The 25,784-nt window shown below is 43.6% G+C and overlaps 2 protein-coding genes across 3 annotated transcripts in view; one reads left to right on the top strand and one right to left on the bottom strand.

Annotated features, from left to right (window-relative positions):
* The window catches only part of COL17A1 (collagen type XVII alpha 1 chain), a 42,237-nt gene extending 33,120 nt beyond the window's left edge, over positions 1-9,117 (top strand). The window contains exons 43-57 of the mRNA XM_085307955.1: positions 53-94; positions 252-317; positions 685-732; positions 1,726-1,839; positions 2,104-2,241; positions 2,782-2,865; positions 3,748-3,876; positions 5,050-5,139; positions 5,777-5,890; positions 6,166-6,318; positions 7,158-7,610; positions 7,805-7,945; positions 8,429-8,491; positions 8,747-8,818; positions 8,995-9,117. Of these exons, the coding sequence (XP_085164081.1) occupies positions 53-94; positions 252-317; positions 685-732; positions 1,726-1,839; positions 2,104-2,241; positions 2,782-2,865; positions 3,748-3,876; positions 5,050-5,139; positions 5,777-5,890; positions 6,166-6,318; positions 7,158-7,610; positions 7,805-7,945; positions 8,429-8,491; positions 8,747-8,818; positions 8,995-9,044 (1,757 nt within the window). The 3' untranslated portion in view covers positions 9,045-9,117. The remainder of the gene's footprint in view (positions 1-52; positions 95-251; positions 318-684; positions 733-1,725; positions 1,840-2,103; positions 2,242-2,781; positions 2,866-3,747; positions 3,877-5,049; positions 5,140-5,776; positions 5,891-6,165; positions 6,319-7,157; positions 7,611-7,804; positions 7,946-8,428; positions 8,492-8,746; positions 8,819-8,994) is intronic.
* A 1,801-nt stretch (positions 9,118-10,918) lies between these two features.
* SLK (STE20 like kinase) overlaps positions 10,919-25,784 on the bottom strand; it is a 30,144-nt gene continuing 15,278 nt past the window's right edge. For both annotated transcript variants that reach the window (XM_085307936.1, XM_085307944.1), the window contains exons 12-17: positions 21,389-21,518; positions 21,021-21,145; positions 19,886-20,074; positions 19,007-19,132; positions 17,365-17,478; positions 10,919-16,772 (exon numbers count right to left, since the gene is read on the bottom strand). In XM_085307936.1, coding sequence (XP_085164062.1) covers positions 16,626-16,772; positions 17,365-17,478; positions 19,007-19,132; positions 19,886-20,074; positions 21,021-21,145; positions 21,389-21,518 — 831 coding nt within the window. In that variant the 3' untranslated portion in view covers positions 10,919-16,625. The remainder of the gene's footprint in view (positions 16,773-17,364; positions 17,479-19,006; positions 19,133-19,885; positions 20,075-21,020; positions 21,146-21,388; positions 21,519-25,784) is intronic.

Here is a 25,784-nt window from a genome sequence, read left to right as displayed (position 1 = left end):
CAGTAGATTGCAAACRTTTGTGACTGCTCCCCCATTTCTGTATCCAACGCAGGTGAACCCGGTGAACCTGGCCTCCCAGGAATCTCCTCACATGGTCAGTCTATGCCCCCTTTCCTCTTCTGAATTCATTGTCCTTAAGTTGAAATCAGGAAGCAAAATCYTGCTCTGTTGACTCCAGCTTTATTGGAGTCAGGATTTTGTCCACACACTTTATTCCTGTGCATCTCTGACTCTCCCTCTGTAATTGGCAGGTGGCAGAGTGACCATGCAGGGACCTCCAGGAGTTCCAGGCCCACCAGGCCCACCAGGACCTAAAGGTAAAGTTAAAATCTTCTGTCTTTCCTTGTTGATCTCACATAGCCAAGACTAGTTGAGACTAGTGGTTGGAGCAGCCTGGTCTACTGGGAGTGAGAGCTCTGCCCACCCCTGTCCTTTGAGACATGGTAGKACCCTGGCAATTGCACTGCTCTGAGCACAAGGTTATTAGATGGGTCACAGAAGGCTCAGGAAGGCTGCCATAACCTCTTTCCTCTGCTCTTCCCCTGTAAGCTGTAAGTCCAAGATCTGTTATTGCAAGGATTGTATGGTCAGTTCTCTGGCAACATGTAGCTCAGTCCTTTCACTTGACCAGCATGCTATGTRCAGTAACACATAGTTGTCTGTCTCCCTGTCTCTGATTTCCAGGTGATGCAGGTGTCCCAGGCGCTCCTGGCATCCCAGGAGCATCGCGAGGTAAGAGGCAGACCTTTATTGCTCTGAAACTACCAGGAAATGTTGACATCCCTGGCAGAGATTTGCAGAAAACTCCTGTGGGTTTAACAGTTGTAGGTTCTGCCCTCAGGTCAGTGAGATTTGTGTTCTTCACGGTGTGCCCACATCAGACAATTTAGGAGTTACAAGTTTTATGTTTCCAGCTTACTGAAAATTTTGGGGCCAAAGTTTGTCCAAATGGGACATGAAAGAAAGGAAGTCCTAGTCGGGTAACCATGTTCTAGAGGGGATTAGGAATCTTCATTAAACCCTTTTGTGGGAATCCTTTTGTTCAGACCAAAATTGCTCTTTGTTTAGTTTCATTTACCACCAGGAGGATGCAAGTGAGTTAAGCCACTTTCATCCTGAATAAGAACATCYCTCTATGCAGGATACTAACACAGATTAACAAATCCCACTTATTTTTAAAAATGAATATGGATTAACCTCAGCATTCCTCCATGTCAGGAGGAGTACTACTGCAGGTTTTTGGAAAGACAATATACCTGAAAGAGCCTGAGGGGTGCCTGGATGTTGCAGTGACTGGAGTCACAAAGGACCCACCCATACTTTGCAATGGAGACCAGTGAGGAGGTTCTTGAGCTGGTGCCACAGGCTGGCTAGGACCAGGAGCAGCAGGGCAGTGAGGCCAGCCTAATAGGCTTGGGATCCCTGTCTGTACTGCTGGAGAGTGTTGCACTCAGGCACACAGACTGACCAACTCTGTAAGTGCAAAGTCAGGGAGGTCTCCAGACTTGGCCCTGCGGGGCTGCATAAGCACTAAATTAATTGAATAATTACTGTCTAATAGCCAGCACTCAGTGTTGGGAGATGGAGGGGGAGCCCCTCTACAGTCAATTCCCAAAGCTCTTTCCAGGCCTGCAGGAGAGGCTCAATGCCAGCATCCCCTTAGCGTTGCTTGGTCTGATCCAGCCATGCCATAACCTTTCCTCCTCCTTACAATAAATTCTGTAGGTGGATCCAGACAAATTCAGGGACCCCCAGGACCTCCCGGGCCACCTGGTCCTCCTGGCCCAGGTGGAAGCTCRTCTCAAGAGATTCAGCAGTATGTCACTGACTTCCTGAAGAGTGAGTATAACCACACTTTGCCAAGGGTAGTGGATGCTTGCCGATCTCCTTTCCGCTCCTGTTGCTCTCCCTTTAGAAATAGCARCCCAAGTGCTCTGGCCTTGTTTATGTTGGATACTTTGAGGTGCTATTGCTCACTGTGGCCTCTGCAAAACTGCCCTTCTGTGGACCTCTTCTCTGCCAGGGGAGGAGGATCTGGTCTTTGTACATTTGGCCATCACCTTCTCTCTAGTGATGTGGGCATGTCTTGGGCTTCCTACCTAGGTGACAGTGTAAGGCATTATTTAACTGGTGCCCAAGGCCCACCAGGCCCACCTGGCCCACCTGGAGTCATCACTATGGCAGATGGAACGAACTTGGACTATGCAGAGCTGGCTACCCGTGTTATGAGCTACATGACAAGTAAGTGCTGTGTTCCTGTGTTGGTAAGCAGTGTAGGTACTGAGTTACACTTGTGCAGCACCYGGATGATGAGAGGCAGAGGAGAGGCAGCAGTCCTGAAATTGCAGACCTCCAGCCCAGTTATCTGTCTCCTGCAGTCTTGACCCTGGACTCTGCAGAGCCTAGGTGGCCTCTAAATCTTGCCTTTTTTTAATGTTATATGAACTAACATTTTCTTCTATTTAAGCAATCTGACCTTAACTATTAGCTGCTTGACCCTGTAAGGTACCCAGGACCCAAATGGAGGTGGCTTCATCCTGAAGTYGATGAAATTTCCAGAGCTTTTGGAAGCAGCCTGGAATCTCCACGTTCTGGAGAGCAGAGACCAAACCATTGTGAAAATGGTCACACTGCGAGACAGCATTGATGGTGCCCTGCATGGGAAGCCCACTCCACTTGTTAAACTGGATTATTTCAGCTTTCATTTGTCCCTGCCTGGCTATTCACCTTCTCTTGCCTCTTAATACTGTATCTGACATAAAAACCTTTTCATTCCCGCAGGCTCTTCAAGTCGTTATCAATCATTTGACAGTTCGATATCCACTACATCTGCTTTGTATCAAGAACTTCTGGACATGTTGCAGAGTAAGTATCCTCAAAGGGAAGCACACGGGATACAGATAAAGCATCCCGGCAGCCTAGAGGTCTGTCCCTCCCTATCAGCTTCTTGCCTCCAACCAGTGGTAACGGGCAGCTACTTCAGAGGGCTGCTGTTGGTGCTGCTGAATGACCTGCAAAGCCTCTTTCCAAGCCCTTTGACCAATTTGTGTATCTTGGCCTGGAGAGTTTGCATGCTTTCTAGAAGCTATTCTTTCTCACTTGTTCACTTTTCATAYCTGCTGTTACAATTCTGCAGCTTCCTACTCTCTCCCCTCCCCTCCTCAGCTCTCCAAGGGGCATCAGCCTAGCCCCTCCTTTCAGGAATTCCTCACAATTTCCCGTCAAAGCTTGGACAACTGCTTTCCAGTTCCCACTCTCTTAGGACTCCCTTGGATTCCTCCTTGCGCATTCCGAGCCCCTGTCAAGCCTTTGTTGACAAGCTGGGTGGGATGCATGGCTCTGTGCTCTTTTTTACACACGCTGATACTGTGAGCTGATAGGTGGGTCCCTGGAGTGTCATTTTGCAGTACCAGTTGGCCAGCACTGTTCCTCGTATGTGATCTGGTGGGGAGTCTGTGCTCTGGACAGACAAACAGCTACTGAAATGCCACAGAGCTTAGCATGATCTTTACCACTTTATTSTCTTTACACAAGGTGTTGTCCAKGGTGTCCTGAAGAAATAGATGAGCWTGYGAGTGTCCCTTGGGTAATCCAAATTGTCATTCAGCCCTGGCCCCAGGTTCTTTGCAGGTTCAGATTTGGTGGTCTGTCTAGCAATAGGGGCTTAGCTCACAGGCGGTGAGCCACTAGCATCTTGCTCCTCTACAGCAACTATAAGGCCTTGAAAGATGCATCTTTCATTTCCAGGAGAAGAAATTCGGCAGTATCTGATTGGACCTCAGGGCCCACCGGGGCCTCCTGGACCAGGGGGAGATGGCATGTCTCTGTCYCTGGATTATGATGAATTGACCAGACGGGTTATCAGCTACTTGACAAGTAATGGTCTTTCTTTGTTAGTGTGTGTTTCCCTCTATTCCTTTGACAGCTGGCCAGAAAACTCAAGTGATCAGTGAAAACTCTCCCAGTGGGTTCTGARCAAATCCCTAAGAACAGAGACCTACTTAAAGGGCCTGTGAGAGGCATGGGGGATAACAAGGATGCACTGTGATTAAGATCCTATCTAAGGACTCTAGAAATGAGTTCTTTGCTAAAAATTGATCCTGGGATGTCACCTTAGCTGTCCTGTAAGGGCTCYTTTAACAGAGAGAGAAATCATCACCTTCAGGTGCTTTTGTCTCACTTTTCTTACTGTATCTGTGGCCAGGATCTATCTCTCTGTGGAAGAGCTGAGCTCTAACCACTAGTTGTCAAGGCAACCCAGATAAGGAACCCTCAGAAGTTTATAAAGTTACTTGAAACGACTTCCACCGCTCTGCTTCACGTTCCCATCTGTGAGGTGGTAATATAATATGTAAGAAAGACCCACTAAGAGTATCCACAACAGCAGTGCTAAAATTCTTAATCCTGCCAACTGCAAATATCTGCTTAAAAGAAAAGTTTGGACCATGCTCAGTCTCTTTGAACTGCCTTTGGAAGCCAGCTTCCACTAATGGGCTGCTCCAAGAATGGTGGGAATCTCCTCTTTGGCTCTAAGAGCAGGAAACTGCTGTTGAACACAAGTGCCTGAACAGCTCAAGCAGGCCAACTGCATTTTATCAATCAGCAAGGCTGCTTCATTATAGTGAATTGCACAGAGGCACAAAGTTTGCAGAAAAGCAAGTGGCAGATGAGCTTGTTGCACCAGAGCTGCTTGTGCACAGGCGGCCACRTGGACAGCAGCACGTTTCAGCTGGTGACTCACAGCTGAGCTGTGTGTCCCAGCAGGCTCCAGCATCTGGGACTCACAGGATGTACAGAACTCTTCCCAGGAGTGGAGGGAGAGACCTGCCGCCTGCCCATCTGCAAGTGCCCTTGTGTTTGAATTAACTRGGCAGGTTTAAAGTCCAATCTGGAATAGGGCTTGAGCTCTGCTTCCCAGGCCAACCTGCTGCTGGGAATGCTGCACCCTGCAGGAGGCATTGCCCACAAGCACACTCCCCAGCCACGTGACTTGCACAGTAACACGGCCTAGTTTGGTAATGCCACRGTCGGATCTGTTTGATTTTGCAGGTTCTGGGATGAACATTGGGCTCCCCGGACCACCAGGGCCTCCAGGGTCGCCTGGCATATCTTACAGTGACCTAACAGCGTATCTGCGAAGTAAGCCAGTCTTTTGCCTCYGCTGCCCCAAGCCCTTTAACACTCTGCAGGTTGTTTTACAGGCGTACTTACATTAACATAGCCTAATAAGCAAAAGCATTACAGTGATTTTCTCTGCCCCTAGCTCTTGTCTGCAAGCGACTCAGCTGTAAGCGTAGAGTCTTCCTTTTGCCTGCCATCACAAATGACCTTCTAGGAGACTCTGCTGATCCCCTCTGTCTTGGTTATTGGCATTGCAAGACTCCTGGAGCTCTGCTCTGCTCAAGGCCTGCACAGGCCACAGGCGGCTGCAGACAGCTTCCTGAGCTCCTGCAGTGAATGGCAGCAGAGAGGTGCTGTCTTGGGGGTGGAGGAGCGTTTTGTCTCCCTCCAACTGTGCAGCATAAAGGAGCTTCTGATGCCAAATCAGAAAGCAAATATATACTTCTGCCTTTTATGGAATATTCTGGCTTCCTCATGCACCATCTCCCTGCAAGGTAGCGAGGTGCACTAGGAAGGCTGCTGTTGAGGATGCTGGGAAGGAAAAAAAAAAAAAAAGGTGCTTTATGCTCAGCTGTAGCTGGTATCACCTGTAGTCTCAGAAAAGGGGCATCGAGGGTGTGCATTTGTGTGACTCCTTGTACGTTKTCTTTTGCAGACTCTGAATTCAGTGGCCTTGTTGGGCCCCCTGGGCCTGCAGGGCCCCAGGGACCCCCTGGGATCCCTGGATCACCTGGCACCTCTCTGGAAGACCTCTCTGCTTACCTACAAAGTAAGGCACTGGTGTTTCTTGTAGCTGGTGGGGAGGGTCCAAGCTTGCCAAGCAAGTGAAGTTTGTAGATGYCAGGGAGGCAGAGATTAGCTTCTCAGGAGATGTGACTGTCCAGTGGGAACAGAATCACTTAAAAAAAAAAATCTCATTGACATCAGCTGGAAAGGGCTGGAATTTGAGGTCAGACCCTTTAAAYTCTCAGAATTCCCAGATATATGTAATTGCCATGTTCTCTCAGTGTCAGAAGATCATTCTTCCTCTCTCCCTCTCACAAGGTATGGGATACTCCTCCCTCTCCGGAGTCCAGGGCCCACCTGGYCCTCCTGGCCCTCCAGGACCTCCAGGCTTCTCAGGAACCGGCCTTCTGTCCTATGCTGACATCACTCACAGTGACGAGTTCAGGAGCGAGCTGATCCAGTACCTGAAGAGTAAGGGGCTGCCATCCCCCCTGCAGTCACCCCCCAGGCTTGCTCTGCCCTTGCTGAGGCAGTTCTGTAGAGGGGCTGGAGCAGCACCTTGCCTCCACAAACAAACAGGTTCACCCAGGGCTGCACTTGACATGTTGTGAGCCTAGAAGGCCAAGCACAGTGATGTTGCAAATGCCCTCTACTGAACAGTGATTCCGTAGTAAGGTCACCTGGAGACATTTTTTTTTGTGGGAAAAGCATTTTCTTTGATGAACACCTTCCTTCAGAGTGATGGATGATGGGGGTTTTGGAGGGTGTCACTGAGCCAGCTGTGAGGATGCCAACAAGGAAAAAAAAAGGTGCTTTATGCTTGGCTGTAGCTGGCAGCACTTGTACGGCCAGAGAAGGGACACTGAGGTTGCAGGTGGCCAGATCCAGGTCTGCATGACTGCTGGGCTGAGGTTTTACACTGGGAAGTCACCCTGGGCAGCCTTTCAAAAAACAAGGAGATCCGCCCCCCCCCACACTTTCGGGAGACTAGTCAAAGAAAGACTGTTTTGGCAGAGGTACTGGACTTGGCCCCCAAGAGGAGTGCACCCCTCTGCAAAGTTACTAGGCAGGTTTCTGAGGTTGGGCATCCAAAATTCTAGGCAGGGGGGAGAGGGGGAGTGTCATGCCTCAGTTTTTCCATGATGTACTCACCTGCTGCCYGAGGCATGGCAGTGGATAAGGGTTACTGTGTTGGCTGGCAAGACAGAGCTGCATACTCTAGTCTACATCCAGACGGTAGGACATGACTCTACCCAGCCTGGGGGACCAGGTACCACTCCAGTCCTTTCTGTGCCTCTTGTATTTTGCAGGTGATGAAGTTAGAAGCTACATCTCGGGGCCACCTGGCCCCCCTGGGCCACGGGGACCACCAGGACCAAAAGGAGATAGTGGTTTGGTGGCAGGGTCCATGTCTGCGTCATATCGAGAGTCGCTGGCTTCCGAGCAGTCACATGGAGGATCCCTTGGTGCTGGGGGATCTCATGGGGGATCCCTGGGCACAGGCAGCTCGTACAGCAGCTCCATGAGCAGCATGTCATCTTACAGCGCCTCCTCCACCGGCAGCGAGGGCTCGTATGGTGCTTCCATGGGCGGTGAGGGCTCCTATGGCACCTCCAGGGGCAGTGATGGGTCTTTCGATGGGTTGCTGGCAGCAGAAGAGGCACACAGAAGATCAGTGAGTTCAAGCAGATCATACAGCGACTCCTTCACTGGACCCCTGGATTACAACGAGCTGGCACTCCGCGTGTCGGAGAGCCTACAGAGTGAGTGGGACACCTGCTCCTCCTGCCATGCCTGAGCTTCCCTGTCCCAGCCCACAACTCCAGCCCCCACCCTGTGCCTGATGGCAGCCTGTTCACTTCCCTTGCCCTTCCTGCTTTCCCCTACAACCTCCCACCCCATCATCCAGCCACAACTTTTCCAGAGCTCCTCTCAAATGATGTGTTTAATTTCTCAGGCAGAGGTATCCTTCAAGACCTGATGTCTTACAAYGCACAGGGACCCCCAGGTCCCCCAGGCCCTCCTGGTCCCCCTGGAATCAGCAGAGTCTTTGCATCCTATGGCAATGTTACCGAGGACCTCATGGACTTCTTCAGAAGTAAGTAGTGTGCATGAGATTTTTCCACCCTCCTTCTTCCCTTGCTGGGGAGATGTAATCTCATCATCAGATAGGACAGCGGGTTTTTCCACTACTCGTAGAAAGCTCCTCCCCAACCTTACAGGCTACTCTGCTCACAGCTGCTGTGGCCAGTTTCCCCCCGCTGGGTTGGCACATGTAGAACAAGAGGACAGAGCTGCTCACTCAGTTTTTAAATTCCCACCCTCTTTGAGCATGTGCCAGCTCCAGCCCCTGGCTCTAGGGTGGGCTGCAGAGCAGTTCTGGGGACAGGAGATGACAAACTGCCCCTGGGATTTTTTTGGACCCCAAAACAGTTCTGAAAACAGAAACCCTCTCCTGATCTGATTGATCCCATCTAATCAAGAGAAATATCCTTCCTGCGTAATTCAGTCCTCCAGAGAGCACAGAGCCCTTTGCARAAGATGTTTCCCACTCATCTGTCGTCTTCATTTTTCTCTCCAGCACATGGTACTATCCAGGGGCCACCTGGTGAGAAGGGCGAGAGGGGTTATCCCGGACCAAAAGGTAAGACTTGCCATCCTTTCCCTCATACTCACGTAACCGCAGTAACGTCCTGCTGCCCAGGAAGCAGCACCATGTCCACCGGGGCGGTTGGCACTGGGAGGCCCTCGAGTCACAGCCTCCTTGCTGCACAGCAGACATGTCCTCTTGAGGATCTCAGTCAAGGCATCAGCCTGAGCTGGTCTTCCTCCTCCTGGCCTGTCCCCGCTCACAGGGCAGCCAWGCTCACAGGCAAACTTGGTTTTCTCATTCCTCCAGGTGACCCTGGGCCAATGGGCCCTCCAGGACGCCAGGGGCAGAGGGGACCAAAGGGAGAGAAAGGAGAGAAAGGTATGAACATTGCTTATCCCCAGGAGGGAAGGGTTTGCCTGTCAGGGAACGGAGGATTCCCCAGATACTAGCCCTGTTTCTGGCAGCTGCTGGAAAACTCTCACASACTGTACTTTATTTATTTTTTAAAAAACAAACCCTTCAAATAATCCTCCTTTTGACGTCCTTGGTCCTAGGTGAGCAACTCTATGTTGGCAGAAGAAAAAGAAGAAGTGTCGGGGTCTAAGGGCAGAGCCAGCTCGGTTCTGCACTGGGCAGCGTTCCTGACAGCCCATTCAGCGTTAGCCTGGATCTTCACCGTCTTACTGCTAAAAACCTCCTTGCCCRTCAGCTAACCACTTAGACTTGGTAGTTCGGTGTCGCTGTTGAGATTTGAATGGCTCTTACGTGCCCAGCACAGCCCTAATGTGGTATCTGCTCCTGTCGCTAGTATTTGGCTTGGTGCTCCCGAGTTCCCAGGTTTGTACATCTTTGGGCTGACGAGGGCCGAGCATGGGATAAAAGGCCGTCTGAGGAGCCCTGGGACTAAGCTTTCCTGCCACCCTGGGACGCCCCTTGGACGCGATCTCCTCTCTGCTAGCTTTGCTGCCCTCCTTTCCCTGGCTTCTGCTGCACSAGCTGCGTGCAGGAGGGCCTGTGAAGGCCAGCGGCACTGAGCAGGCCTGCGGCTCAAGGGGTCCCTGCRCTGAGGTACCTACCCCCCAGCACTGACCCACAGCATCGGGCGCCCAGCCCAGCCTGGCCCTGCCCGGGTGACAGACCAGAGACAAACCCGGCTTGGCTGGCCCTGCCTTCCCCATCTGACCACCCAGCAGTGCTCATTCCTACCCGAGAAGTCGCCTCCCTCGCCCTGCCGGAGCAGCACCCCACGTCACCCTGGCTGGTGACTTGCTTTGGACAGTGAGTCCCTCCCCCCTCTTCAGTTCTGCCGCGCGCTCGCGCTGCCACGTGCGTTACCCCAGCTCCTGAGCCCGTCCCGCCTCATCTCCTGTGGCCAGCGGGCGCAGACAGCACGCGTGGCACAGCAAGGGCAGGTACTCAGGGGCATCGCGTGCTTGGCGGTTCCTGTTGCTAGCAGCACGGTGAGACATGCAATGCATAGGAACAGAACTGAAGCACTTTGGTTAAATGTAATTTGTTGATTTTTAAAAATATTTTAAAGTATTTTCTGTTTTTTAAACATTGGAATAAAAATAAATAACTTTAATGTAAACTTCCCAATTAAAGTGTGTTTTCCCRCCTAAAGCTTGCCTGATCGGTGTTCCGTGCGACAATCTGTACCTGGTTCAGCGTGGCCACGGGCAGAAACACCTCTCGCTTTGAGCAGCTGCTGGYGGCTGTCCCACTTCTCCTCCCTCAGACACGACCTGGCCTGTGTGCACCGTCCCGGGGTGCTGCTGCCGCCGGCGACTCGCTCGCAGTGAGATTCTCAAGTTTCTGAAAGTTGTGAAGTGGGAGAAGGGGGGGGGGCAGGGTGAGAGAGAGAGAGASAGACAGACAGACAGACAGAGCAGCAGCTGGGTGATGGCTGAGCCGCACCACACTGACCAGCAGAGGCAGGCGTTGCAGCCGTAGCGTTCGCTGTCCTGTCTGAGCTCTGCAGCTGTGTTGTGCTTCCACACTCATCCCAGCTACCKGGGACTGCTGCAAGGTGCTCACCAGCTGTGCCAGAGGGCAGGGTTGAACCCCTGAGGGCAGTCTGCGGCAGTGCCCTCTCCCGGTCTTTGGGTTGCTTTGTAACGCAGCCCACGACACTAGGACCATTGCTCAAGGGGCCCCGGTGCCGAGGAGCAGCAGGCACCTCTCTCCTCTACCTGTACTTGAGGGGAAGACTGGCRTCACACAGGGAGGACTGACGCTCCTCCAACCCTGTCGTCAGGTCCCTAAGAACAGTGCCCTGCTTGCGTTAAATCTGCACTCACACCTTGGGCTATCACGGTCAGGAATCACAAGCAGTTTTACAAACTTTTACAAAGTTTTTACTTTTTTTACAAAGTTTTACTTCCAACACTACAGTATTTTAAAAATATCAGTGTCCCATTCACTCACCAATCCCTTGTGTTTTGCATCAGCTTTCCAAGAACAAAACCAGAGGCCATCTCAGCAAACTGACTTTATTGTATTTACAGCAGACTTATTACAATATTCTACAGAAAGCCATTAAATCAAATTACTTTAAAAAAAAGAAAAAAAAAAGAAAAAGAAAAAGCCAAAAAAACCTGTTGTATGGCTGCTACTGCAAATTCACTTCCGTGAGCTGTTCGTACACAGACCCTTTGCCAAATATTCATCTGTCTCATTTTTGGTTCCTTCATGTAAGGCAAAAATAACTTGGTGTGCAGTTAACACAAAACATTCACCAAACTGCTGAGCCAGCGTGAGGTTGGAGGTGCCCTGGAGTGCTGTGCTTTACATAGAAGAGCACTGCGGGGCTTCCGGACGGCACACAGGGGTAGGACAGCTGAACAGCTCAGATTTCACTCAATGTCCCCTTCCACTTCTGTTTTCTTCCTACCATTTTAGAGTAGGAGATTTATAATCAGTATGAGAGAAGCTTTACCTAGGTTGGTAAAGGTGGAAGAGATTGTGGAAAATAAAAGCATTTTTTTGGACTAAAGTACTCCCTTCTCCTTTTGGTGGAGTAGTAATTAGTCAGAAGAGGTCTTCTGCTTTCTCTCTGGATCCACTGACTGCCCGCGTGCCAAAAGCGCAGTAGTTACCGAATCGAAGGATGAGGACTGACAAATGTTGCCTCTCCCACAGACTGCAGGGTAAAGAGGATGGAGAACAACTGAAGGAAACCAAAGGGCCTGTTTCAAAGGGGTAACTGGCCCCAAAGAAGCTGCGATCTGCCAGCACTGCAGCCTCCTGGAGCAGAGCTCTCCATGCCTTCTCCTGGGTCAGGTGGAGTCCTGCCACCATGCAGTACCTTAGTCACAGAGTCAGAATTGGAGCTACAGCTCCAGTAGAAAAAGATGAGGCTTTACTGAAAAGTCACGGTCTAGAAAAACACTCCACAAAAGGTTATTTGCATGGGCGAATGGCCAACCGCCTCCRTCTGCGATGGCTGTAACAAGCTCCTGACTTTCACATCTGAGCAAGACAGATCAAATTCCCTATAAGCATAATACAAAAAGAGCAACAGACTTCATCCCTTCCTTTCTGCACTGCTCAATACTATGCAACAGGGTTAATTCTGCTGTGCTTGATCATCACTAATTTCAGCATCTCTAAAAAGCTCTGCAAACAGTATCCTTCCTAGCCAGAAAAACACTATAAAGATTCCTTTGGGCTCTTCTCCCTTCATCTGCTCTTATCTTTTGCGAGACTCCAAGAAACGTGATAGGGTATCCTGCCCTGGGCTTGTCCCATGAAGAAGGGCCGATACTTCTCTCTGACCTCACTTTCCCTGTCTGCTGTGAATCTGACGTTAGAAGTCAGGGAATGGGAAACGCGCACGGACACACCAACCCGAGGAAGCTTTACTGGGATCCAGAAGTACAGACTGAAGCAAAATAACCGAGAATCGTAAATGTTAACATAAAAAGCAGAAAGTTGTCTACATAGCAATGATTATAACAAATACTCTCTTCCTTGCAATAATGGCATAGTTGCTTTCCTCAATTATTTGTCCCACTTTCCCCATCAGATTAACCAAAAAGCAGAATTTCAGTGGAAACAACTGACACTGAGCTCGCTTGCACATTTAAGCGTGTTCTCCCTCTTTCATTGGAGACCAGCGTTTCTGAGTTCTTGGGTGCCATAGCTACRCAATGGCTCTGAAAAATCAGACTACCTGAATATGGATCTGTCTGAATTCAAAAAACCTTATTTAAAACWTTTATGTATTGAAGTGCCCTTGAAATACTCGCAAGACAGATATTGGAGAGTTAAATGTCCTATGTGATTTGCCATCATGAAACACATTTTTTTATTATTGTGATCTGATGAAAGTAATTACACCATTGCCTCGGTTCCATCAGGCTCTGACTCAGCTTAGGTGTTAAGTTTCCTATTTATTTATTGAGAGGAAAAAAAAAAACAAAACAGTAACACAGTTATAATGGAGAAAGTCCCTTTGGACAGAAGGATCATTTTTTAATACCCAGCCTGCTGACTGCTATACTATGATTGGTTAGATATTGAACACCTATGAATGTAATTTTAAGATGATACTACCTTAAAACATACCCTGAAAAAAAAAGGATGTGATGTGGAATGAATATAATTTTTTTTTTTAAAAGACATGAAAAAAATCACGGAGTAAATGCCACTGGTCAYGACCCYGAAAATCAAACCAGCCTTGTGAATAGCTGCATTACTGCCTCTTCTGAACTTGTAATCAGACATCCTAACACCTTCTAAAAGAAAACCTTTAAGACTGGAGTAGGATATAGCTAATCAAATATAAGAATAACAACATAAGTGATTTTTTGGACCCTAACCACAGTATCGTATCCTTTCATGCTGTACATGTTTTTCCATGTACTCAGCAGAGATAGCAAATTACTTGGAAAATAAATAATTAAATATATTTCATTGGAATCAGAGGGGAGCGAACAGGCTGGACTATCTCCCCCTCACCCAAGCCAGTGGCAGAGTCCTCCCGGCTGCAAGATCCGACACGCGGCCCCTTTCCTCAGGGCCGACGACCTTCCTGCAAAATTGCTTTAGCACAAGGCTATGGGATCCTGCAAACACCTGAGCTCTAGTAACGGTTATGATGCAAGTAGAACCACTGGCTCCTACCCTTACAAGATCCTGTCCCAAGAAAGCTGATGCGGTAGTTGCTGAAATCTGCTTTCAGAGGCTAAGAATAAATTTGGAGGTCCGAAACAGTCAGAGGCCGCAGGCCCACAGGCAGTTCTTCTGCGAGAATCAATTGTAAATATAAAGAAAAACTGATATATCACACTGCACTTCAAACATCTTACTGCCTTTGCTGTTTTTCCTGTTCAAAGTACCTACGATGCAGTAGAGCACAAACGTGAACAAATACTGACTTGGGATCGTCTTTTGAGGGGCATATCAGAAAAACGAGATYTGCCCAAATGTCAGTAAAAAAAATACATTATTTCCAGCTAAGAAGAATATACCTAACTGCCCTTAAGATGGAACTTGTTACATTTGTTAAAGGGATTAGTGACATGWGAAGCAGAGAGATTGGATTTTATATCTGAGATGATCTCTTCCAGGCCTRTGCGAGACTAAATTCATTTGAATTGAATTTTCTGACATTGATACAATAGCGTGCACCTCTTTCACGTTCCACAATACCTTAAAACCAATTTTMTCAGTCTAAATGCATAAGTACCCATGCCAGTTCCTGTTATCTCAGAAAAATATATTTTCACACCAGGTATCAGTTCTCAGTACAGCTCACAAGGCTGCAACGGCTCAGCAGTGCTCCACGGCTCAAGACCGGACCAAACGCTCGCTAAGGCTTCAGTTGCTACATTCAATCCCTCCCTTCTTCAGAGAATTCAGGGATTTGTTTGTACAGTTTACAATGCGGTCAGATTACAGAGGTTTTCTCTGAAAAAGATGCGATTCAAATAATAGATTTAAAAGGTTTAGACAGAGGTAAACAGTATGTCAATATATATATTAGCAAGTTACCRCTGAAACCACCAAGATTAAAATCTCAGAGAAAGAGGTTACCTTCTCTTTTTTTTTGATGTGGATGAAGGAAGAGAGAATTCAGAAGGGAAATTTGCCTGCCACATCTAYTCCCCAAATCAATCACTGAGCCTATTTTATACGAAATGGCTAATAAATTCTGTTCAATACAGAGATAAGGATTACTTTGATGCCATTTTAGTAACAGTCAATTTAAAATGGTGTAGTTTAAAAAGTGAAGGCCTTCAAAGACATTTTTCACCCTACTGAACAAACAGTTTAAAGAACTTTGCGTTTAGCAACAGATAACATTCTAGAGATATGGTATGTGAATTTACAACAGTACACAATACATATTTATATAATAAAACATCAGAAATTAAGGCTAGCTATTAAAGTAATTATGCTTATCAAAAAGTTACAAAATTTAAATCAAAACATGCATTTTTYAATTATTTTTACTGTGCTGTAAATTAAATGTCTCCATTAAGAAGGTATAGGTTCAACATCCAAGGATTTCAGCATCCAAGATTTCAATCAAATCTGATTAAAGTCCTATGTTATTTATGAGTTCATTCCCATGCATCAATACTGTTCCCATGAAATGAACATCATATAATGTTCACCAGTCTCACATTTAATGCAAGCTAGCAAAATAAAAAGGAAAGGTTTACAGTCGATACCCAGAGAGACTAGAAAGATAGGCCTCAAATGACAGAAAGGAAATACTATTTTACAAATTTAACTTTGGCATACCAAAGTACAGCTTATAATACTGTCTTGATATGACTCAAATTCTAGCGATGAAAAGGAGTGCACTAAAAGTGATCTAATACAGTTATATTTCCCTACCTGTTATATGAGAAACATTTCAGGTTTTTTCCACTGCAGATCAGTCAGGTAAATAACTTATTATACATCTATGAACTTGAAAAATAAAAACCGTATTTGTTAGTATGTAGCAAAACAAAAAGCAGAAAACCCAGCTTTGTAGTTTGTCTATATATTTAACTTAAATCTTTCTATAAAATAAAATGACTAAAATTAAAAATAAGTCAAGTCTAACGCATCTAATTGAATCAGACTTCAGGCATGGTTATTTATAAATATGACCATCCACCTCCACTTTTCTGAGGAGTTTAAAAGAACAGGCTTTGGTAAGAACAAAAAGATGGCTCTACCCATTCCAGGTAAAGTTAGAGAAACCACGTGCATTTTGCACACTGTATTCTAAAAAATACATTCTACATTTTTTCCATTTGTAGAACTAACCACCTGCAATAGCTAAGGAAAATAAACTGTGCATTTTAAAGTTAGCATTCTTTTCACCTTTACATATTTTAGTGCAAAATATTTTAGGGTGAGGACTTATGACAAAATGGCAGTAGCAGCAAGAATTTTTTGTTTTGTACAGTAACAAACAATGTTAAGGAGGTTTTCTTTAATGACAAAACACTATCTTGTTGCCAAGAGTAGCATATCTAAGTGTTTCAGGCACTGTATTAATTAAACTAGCACCCCATTTCATTATGGAATTAATGGACAAAATATGCAATGGAGACCTGCTCAGTTTAATTTATGCCAGAGGTTTGTTTTTTGTTTTTTGTTTGTTTGTTTTTAAATAAGTTGTAAAAGCTTTTGCTGTTACCAATCACGTTTAAATCTAAGGGTTTATTTTTCTGATTATTGGCATGTTCTAATTAGTTTCAGTTCTTGTTATGAAGCCACTACTCAACATTTACAACATTTTAAACCTCTTACGGCTGTTTCAGTTATGGAATTCTGTYGCAGAGAAACCAGATATTTAAAAACACAGCAGTAGAACTAATATTACATCATTTAAATGCTTACATGAGAAACCTTTTTTTTTGTGATCATAAAGATTATATTATTTTAGGCTTGCTTACTTGAAGCCAAACCCGAAAGTAACGTACTGAGTCTTAGATTAAAAAWTCCACTTATTCTTGAAAGAGCTGAAGGACATCACATTACCATTATACACCAACGTCTGTTCCCCTTTTCTGTTTTCTTCCATTCAGAGAAGAAGGAAAAAAACGAAAGCGACACTGATTGTCTCCACTGAAAACAAAGCGCGCTACGGTCCCTTGATGCACACTGCAGATTATATCAGGTTAGATGATGAGGATGGAGAATTCCAAATACGAAAAACMTACAGCAGTTCCCAGAGTTACGACCCAGTGGAGTGAAGGCTGGGGATTGGATAGAATTTGGAAATCCGGCTTTGTGTTGAAGGATTAAGGCATTCAGATTCTCCAGTCATTTTAAAGAAAACTTCCTGTTCTTGCAGTTTTCTAGCAAATTCCTCTTCCAGCGTCTAAAAATAAAGATCAAATTGTCATAGGAATRTAAGTACAAGAAACCTATGATACTGGTGACATATTGTCTGATATAGATTCATAACTTCACACATCATGACTGAAAAAAAATCTAGCAATTATCAAATTTGCAAGACAACCCATACCCAGCAAGCTAAGAACACAATCTGCCTGTAGATTTCTCTTTAAATTGTGTGAAAACCTGGTATTTTCCACTTTAAAATAAAATTATTAAAGAAAAACTTCTATTCCTATTTAGCACCYAGAATTTTTGTAATATCCTACTGGCCTCTGAAATATATTCCTAAAACACAGCTTTGCCTCAGRTGAGAGGTTTTACATGCAAATATGCACATAAGCCCTGCAACAGGGAACACGTTAAAGGACAGATAACATGCAAGTCGTTCTTGTTGCACATGCTTCTTGCTTAGCTTCTGCATGTATTAATTATCTTTTTTTAAACAATAAACTATGACAGTTCTGTACAGTGACTTGCATCTCCTCCTATATCATACTTTTTATTGTCCATTTATGACTGTCCAGTTTGCAAGAACTGATTTTTGATTATTTTCATAAGCTTCTCCAATTTACCTTTTTTCTTGGTCTCAGTTTCTCTCTCCATTCCTTCAGTTCTTGGCTGTGCTCTTCATCTAGTTCTTTCAGCTTCTGAGTCTCATGTTCAACCAGTAGATGGCATTTTTCATTCTTAAAACAAGATAAAGATAATCCTTAAGTAAAACTAATTCAGATTAGACAACTCTGCATTTGTGCGGTGGCATACGCTGTCCTAATTCTTTTTAATTAGCTTACTCTGTGTAAATAGTGACGTGAATAATTACAAGATAAAAGTATGTTACTGAGGCTGCATTATCAAAAGCTGATCTTTCCATCAGAACCAATTGAGATTGATAAATAAATACTGTGAAGTACCATTCAGAGTGGCTCAAGGATACTCAAAACTGCCTGTTCTTCACTGCCTAATTACGCTATTTAAGGTCATGCAGTATTTCTGTCTGGCTTTCTAAATGCAGTTTGTATAATTTATTAAAATCAATTAAATTAAAAAGGGGCACATGTGAAAGTACTGAAACTCTTAGTGCCAAGGAGCTCAGACTAACAAGGAGGTTTAGGGAGGACAGCAAATACGCTTGCAGAAGCAGCCTCAGACCCACCATATGAAAAGAAAAAACGGTAATCGAAGCATACATCAACTTCAAATCCCACTCAGTAAGATACACATGTATCTGCCAAATGTTCAGAGGAGCCTCAAAGCATAACGGCAAGAATGCTGTTCAGCATTTGCCTGGATGAAATCTTCAATTTTTAAGAGCATTTGCCAGTGGTAGTCTCCAGCACCCACATGCTTATTTCTAGGACTCAAATCCCAACTATGCCCAATGCACAGGAACAAAGATGACAAGCATTTGGCTAGTCCCAGATGCAGCCACAGGCCAAAATGTTCTCAGTGAAGCTTAGAGTAGCCGTAATCTGATCATTTTTGCTTGCAATAAAAAGTCTTGCACAGACTCCCACGATACTGGAGTATTTAGTAAAACATATTTAGTGGCACAGTCACAGACTGTTTCCACGAGATATGAGAAAGGGAGCAGTGCAGAACTAACTTCCCTGGCTCTATGCCACTGGGAGATTTCTCTAAGCAAAGGCTATCAGCAGGTGATCATTTAATGCTTTAGCCTACCTTGTATCCCTGAAGCAGGGAAAAAGCAGACTTAATGGAAAACTGGATCTAGTCTGTGGCATACAGCAGCTAGTTTTACAAAATATATACTAGATAGATCAAAACTGAGCTCATTATTGCAAAAAATGCAATTTCCTTCCAAATATGTTCCAGAAGCTCAGGTGCAAATGGCAACCTGCACCTCRTAAAAAAGGACTTATTCCATGTACTGCTATAAAACTCTTGTGTGTAATGCCTGGTGCTACCTTTGTTTTGATCAATGACTTGTAGCTACAGTATGTTAAAGGGAAATGCTACAGAAAATAGCATTGGAAACTTGCTAAATAATCTAGAAGAGATCATCCACTTAYGGTTCATGCTCTTCTTGTACATAAAATGATTTCTCATTAATAGTTCTAAGCTTAGGTATCTAGTTAAGAGGATGCCGTAAATTTAAGAAAATCCACATGAATAGATAAAAATAAAGGAAAAATATTTCTGCTTGGCCTGCATGTCTTCCCACAGAATGTTCACTTCATATAATCTATTTTTAACCTGTAATTGATGCAGCTCTCTGATGTTTGCTTCACATTGCAACTGWAGGTCCCGCATTTGATTTTCATGTTTCTGATGCTGAGCCAGTCTCTCATTTTTTTGTCTCTTTTCTTCTTGAACAGCAAACTAGAAAAAAAAAAAAAAAAAAGAAGATTTATATTGTACCTCTAGAGACAACTATTTTTTGCATGCAAGTTAAAGAGCTTTATAGAACAGAATGAACATACATAGCATAACCTAAGAGAACGGTTTTAAAAGACCTAAATAATCTTCGTATTTTCTTTATTCTTTCTTTTTTTGAGTTTCTACAAAGGGAAACGCCTTCACAGTTTTGTCTGTCACTCCATTCCTCTGTCTMCTCTCTAATCCTACCTTAGGACATATCTGTGCTGTGGACCCCAGAATGGGATCCAGTACTCCAGGTACGGCCTTACCAACGCTGAGTAGAAAGGCAGAATCATCTCCCTTGGCCTATTGGTAACGCTCTTCCTAKTCCAGCACAGGCCGCTGTCGGCCTCATCGGCCACGAGGCCAYGCTGCTGACCCATGTTCAACTGGTCCACCAGGACGCCAAGGGCCTTTTGCGCAAAGCTGCTTTCCAGCCGGTTGTTGACCATCCTGCACCGGTGCATGGGATTTCTCCTTCCCATGTGCAGGGATTTGCATTCCCTGTGCAGAATTTAACGAGATTCCTGTTGGCCCATTTCTCCAGCCTGTTGAGGTCCCTTGGAATAACAGCACAACCTTCTGGTTTAACAAGCGCTCCTATCAGTTTTGCATCGTCTGCAAACTTTTTGAGGGTGCRCTCTGCCTCATCATCACRTTTACATTTGCATCAAATTTAACATTTACATTATTAAACCTACTTTTATTACTTACCTGTTTAATTTTTTCACGATCTTGGTCTGGAGAAGCTAATGAGTTGATTCTTAAACTTTTCTTAAACATAGCCATTCGAGTCTTTGCTTCGCTTCGCTGRATTTTAGGCAGCCGTGCTCTTTCCTGAGTTTGCTTGTTCTTTAACTCCTCAATAAGTCGTTGATTATATCTCTGCATTTGCTCTGTTTCCTAAAAAATTAATGACATCGAAAYATTAAGGAGTATTTGCTGGAACATTTAGATCTCATTTCATCAACAAGCATGTTGTTTGAGTCCATTTTTTTTCTCAGCAGAAACAAGGCCTAGTCCCTGTGATATGCAATAGGGAGGAGGTGGTCTTTCATTTATTCCAAAACTCTGGATCATGCCCAATCCAGCTGAGAATTCCCAGTGCTTGGAAGAATATGAATATATTTACCAGTGCTTGCTGAACTCCTGACTTATATTAAAGTTACACACACACACACGCGCACACACACACACACACACACACAGAAATACCTTTTTCCAGTTACTTGCCCCAAAAAGCTAATGCAGGTCATCATTCTGTTCATTCAGTTCCAGGATGATTTACTAATGAGTAGATTTATTTAACTACAAGCCCAAACTCAGTTGGTTTTGGTGTATAAACATATTTTTGTCTTTTTACTAAATAATAAAAAAAAATTAAAAGCTATTTTACTTTAAAAAAAGAATTTAAAGGGAAAATATGATCATTTCACTTACGAACTTCAATCTAGAAGTTCAAGAACAGAAGTCAGATAAATAAAGATATCTATTTTTTTTAAAAACAAGGGACAATGCTATTATCTCACCCCAGTGATCTCCTTATGCTTTTCCTTATTTATTGCTTTTATTTCTTGTCTCTGATTTACATGCTGTTTGTTAGGCACCTAACAGTGAACTAACACACACGTTAAATAAGTGGAACAAAAAGTGCTTCTATGCACTATCAAGTCATTAAATTAAGAMGACTTAAAATCTTAATAGAACATATACAGCATGAAAATACCTGCATGGGCCTTGCCTAGACAAGCAAACAGTACAGACCTGTAGAGATCGTAAGTCTACTTGACTTAAAAAAGAGGAGAGAGAGATTCCACACACAAAGGAAAGTGTCAAAATCAGCACTAACTTTTTCATGCCTCTTAAGCAGTTGGTGTCTCTGCATGAAGTACTGATCTTTGAGTTGCTGTTTGAGGAGCTGATGCTTCTCTTGCAAGTGTCGTTCTTCCAGCTCCCAGATTGCAGCTTCACGAGCTGTAGAAAGAGGAAGGCTGAAAAGTTCAGAAAGTACAACACCTCTTAAATCTACATGCAAGTGTATGTTTAACAGTGGCTTCCAAGTGTATTTTAAGAACAGTATTTTTTTGATAGCGTATATGTTTTTACAGTTTTAGTTCAATCCTGAAGGCATTTGATTTCATAAATTCAAGATAAAATTATTTTTTTWAATAAAATAGAAAATAAAAAATCGGGTTTTAAGAGTCCAATGCTAGATACCTCTCATGAGCTGCTGTTTGTTGTTGAGGCAATCTCGTTCAATAGTGGCTAGTTCTGTCTTTTGCTGCTGAATAATTTTCTTCAGAGAGGCATCCAGTTCTTGTTGCTGCTTCTGCACAAATTCTTGCTCCTGTTAAAAACCAATTGAAATAAATGAAATTGTGTTCTTCTAATCACATTACATTTTAATGAGATCYCAGTTCTCTGTGTTTAACTGTATATGAAAATAAATACATCTTTGATTAACTTAATTGAGTTAATATCCCTCAGCTATGAAGTTATGCATCTCTTGTGTTTTCCACACAGAGAGTAGGTAAAAGAATATTTAATATTTAAATTTTACCTTCAGAAATAAGACCAAAGGCAACAAAATAACCAATAATCAGCGATTCATTCAGTCTMTTGCCTTTCAAAACAAGCCACAGTTTCTACACTAGTAAATGCAAGTGTGCTCATCATGTCGAGATTATATATTCTAGGATATAAAAACCCAAAAGTGTTTATGATTGTTTTGCTTTTGATCATGAAGTAAAGCCTATTTATTTACACAGTTGGATCTCAAGTTTGTCTCTCAGTCTCTGGGTCGTTTATTCCATCACGAACACCAAGATATTGAGGCTGGGAGTTCTGTGAGACGGCTCTAAAGGCAGCCAGAGGCTTTAGYAGGAATTGCCTTTTGCGGGACGTGTAAACCTTGGCTCAGCAGTGGTGGTGCTAGAGCTGAGCGGGCTCTTTGCAAAGCGAATCGTCCTCTGCGTGAGGGCGTCTCCCCGCCGCCCAGGTCCTGCCTTACCCAGGGCATCTCAGTCCGTTGCATCACATCATGAGACATGGCAGAGGTAAGGATCCCCTTCTCCTCCCTCCCACATACCAAGGGCCTCCCGTTGCCTTTTTCCTCTTTGYAGCTATCACAAAAAACTTCACACATTTACAAGCATGCAAGCATGCACATGCACACTTTAAGAACAGGAAATTAAAGYAGATCTTTCTACTGTGGAATAAGGGTAAGTATAGTCGGAAGAAAGGATGATGGGGGTGTACTGTCAGAGGTCAGACAGGCTGTTATACATAATGAAACAAAGTTAAAATGGTTTATTGGAGAGGGGATGGGAAGAAGCAGAAAAATAGTGCTGGGCTATGGGAAATCAGTGGAAGAGTCTCCTGAGCTACGTATTTTTTTTTTCTTTTTAACAGAGTCCATGCTACTCGCTAAAAGAGCCAACAGCAACATATGGAATTAGATGTTCATTAAAAGCACTTTTATTATGACCAGGAGAATCATGGTTTTCATCTTCACAGAAAGTCACTGAATAATAAATGAGGCTTTCATCTCCCTGGGTGGACAGCGGGGTAACATTTAGATGGGTAACAGAAAACYGGAGGTGGAGTATGCTGGCGAGAAGTTCAGACAGTGGCAGACCAGGGGGTGCAAAAAGGACTGGAGGGGCAGGTTTGTAAGTGCAGCCAGACATTCCTAAACAAATATACAGACCGATAGAAAATACTGTTCTGCATTACTGCTAGATTAAAAGGGCAAGAAAAGTAGGAGTTTAGTATTCTGAAGGTGCAGGGACGAAAATAATACTATATTTGACTTGCCAAAGATCTGGGTGGAGGGGGTAGGGACACAGCTGCTCTACATTCTGTACAGCTGTGAAAAAGATGTTTTATCTCAAGGATGGTCATGGTCAAAAAGCAGTTATGCATCAGAGATTTTTACTCTCTCAATCATTTAAATATCATTGCTGCTCTCTACATCGTAAATCTTAAAGACGTTTTTAAATTGTTAGCTCTGTAAGATAAACGGGGCAACCTCAGAATACACTCCGGCCTTTCCGCTTCCCTGATCTACCCAAGTATCCCATAAAACAGAGATTACGGGCGTCGCTGAAGAGCGTTTTAGACGGTGTAGAAGGCAGACACTGCAATGCAGTTTGCCTTTTCAAAACTACCATTTGATTTTGCCCAGAAATTATCTTAAAATAAACTCATTATATATTTTTAAAATACGTAATTTCACTGCACACAGAGCATAAAACAGTCATTTTCTCACATGTGCTGAACAAATGATAAGCACCAGAAAATATTAGTATGTTGTGTTTGTGAGAAAGCAGTGCCTCGCCCAGAGTTAATTGCTACAGTAATTTTGATCTTTTTACTATGAATAATGTATAGTTTTACAAATTCGTGCTAACTGGTTTTGAAACACCAGTGAAATTGCTCAGCACATATAAGCAGAAGTGAGAAGAAAAAACACACCTCTGGAAAATTAGAGAAATAAACTTTTTTTATATAGATGYATATTATAAATATATCATGACTTACATCCTGCATTTGTGCGTTGAAAAGTGTACATGAAGACAACTGAAAAGACTGAATCATAACCTGAGCAACACCCTGTGGGACACAATGTCCTTCCCATGTCAGAATATAATAAAATATAGTACTATTCTTTAAAAGAATGAGACTGATATATGTTAGTAGTATACACTAAAACTGTGAAGGCTAAGCACACAAAAGCAGTCACTGACAGAAAAATTCTACAAATTCTAAGATAATACACCTGCACACTGTCTAATACTTCCTCATTCCAACTGAGGATCTTTCACCTTAATCAAAGATGTTCTACTTTAAAAAAATATAAAAAAAGGAAACAAAGTCAGTCATTGCAAACATTATAAAAATTCAGTTCTAAAATTATTTCCTTTAAAAAAAGTTCAGAAATATATATCCTCAGTAGGGAGAGAGCACTGTAGCTCAGTCAAATTCTATTTTGGGAAATCCTCTCTTGAACAGAACATGTAATTGAATAAAGTCACTAATGTTTTCTACTAGATTACTCACATAAACATTTAACCTGTAGGAGTTACTCAATCCAAACCTACCCTGTTGTGATGCTGACTTACACCGTACAAGCTGGGCCATCTGAAAAATAGGTTTCTAAAATATTTGCCTCTCTCTACCTAGGTCATATAACCGCAGCAAGGTTGAAGGCATAAAATTCTCTCTGATGTCTTCTAAAGTTTCCATACACCTACACTTTGACATTTAAATAACTACATTTTACCTAGTCTGTTCTGCAGCTAGGAACAAGATGCCTTATGCCTTATTTTCTGTATTTTCCTCCCCTGTGCTTTTTGCTCAAAAATAACTACTGTAACCTTTATAATTTGATGGACCTGTGGGTTACTTACCATCCAAAAAAAGCACTACCATGAAACCAGCTGTGGAAAAAAACTGTTCTTTTTTTGGTACAGCATACAGAACATAAGCTTAAAAAGCACAAACCTGGATATATTGCTGTTCCTACATGTCTGAACACTGTACTCTTATGGGAAGTGATATGAGAGCAGTCGAAGAGAGAGAGTGGTATGTAGGGTTAGTCTGAGTTAAGTTTCATATTCACTCAACAACAACAAAAATGAAATTATCAAGCTCTGTGAATACTGCCGCTTTTTGCGTTTTAGTAGCTTGAAGCTGCCGCTGTTACCTGAGCATGCTGGTTTTGTGCAAGCTCCTCTTTCGTGCGTTTCATGAGCTCTTTTCTCAGCTCTTTTGGTGCTTTCTCCACTTCATTTAAAACCTACAGTGTATATAAGCATGCAGAACGTGGCGAAAAGAACACTGTCTCCACAGCAAGCATTTTTGTGAACACAGGACATGCAGGTCATGCACTAGAGGTACTGGGAAGTGTGCATTACTTCAGTGGCAGATAGGTTAGGTTAGTGAAAGGAGCTTAATGAAAAGAGAAGAAACAAAACATGCTTTATGCATGTTATGCTAGTGCAGAAAGGAGGTACATGCTAGTTTCTTTTTGCATGCAAATGCTGGCCAGTGCCCTTGGAAATGGCAGTCAGTAGCTTGAGTTTTCATGCAAGCAGCTAGAATAATCAATAGTTAAGAAAACCACCACCTGCAGAAGTGGCATTTTCTTGAAGCATTCCTGAAAAGGACTATAGAGTATGTTTATCTCATGGTAAAGATTTGTGAAAAATAATTGGAAGTTTAAAATAGCTTCCACTGGAAAAGCTATTTCTGAAAGACTTCAGATCTGAATTTATAAGATGTCGTTATTAGCTTTTCAAACATACATAACATTTACATAGGGTATATATTTAAATTAAAAAAAAAAAACACAAAAGCAAACCAAACATTAAATGTTCAGTTCTGAAGAATTTTAAAGCAAAAAGCTCCAGTAACTATCTTTGTAAGAGATTTTAAATTATAATGCTGAAATGGCCCATGCAGTTCAGTCTGAGGCATACTAGGCTGAATTAGTTGAAATTTTCTAAACATAACCTGGTTAAATCAACGGGCTATGAATCTGATAATTTGCTGATGTCTTATTTACCGTGAAAAGCTAGGATAATTAAGCACCGCACACTCCTAAATGGGT

Source organism: Rhea americana, unplaced genomic scaffold (assembly GCF_003343005.1).
Source record: "Rhea americana isolate MKP2758 unplaced genomic scaffold, rheAme1 scaffold_104, whole genome shotgun sequence".
Classification (NCBI taxonomy): domain Eukaryota; kingdom Metazoa; phylum Chordata; class Aves; order Rheiformes; family Rheidae; genus Rhea; species Rhea americana.
This window is presented reverse-complemented; position numbering and strand designations above follow the sequence as displayed.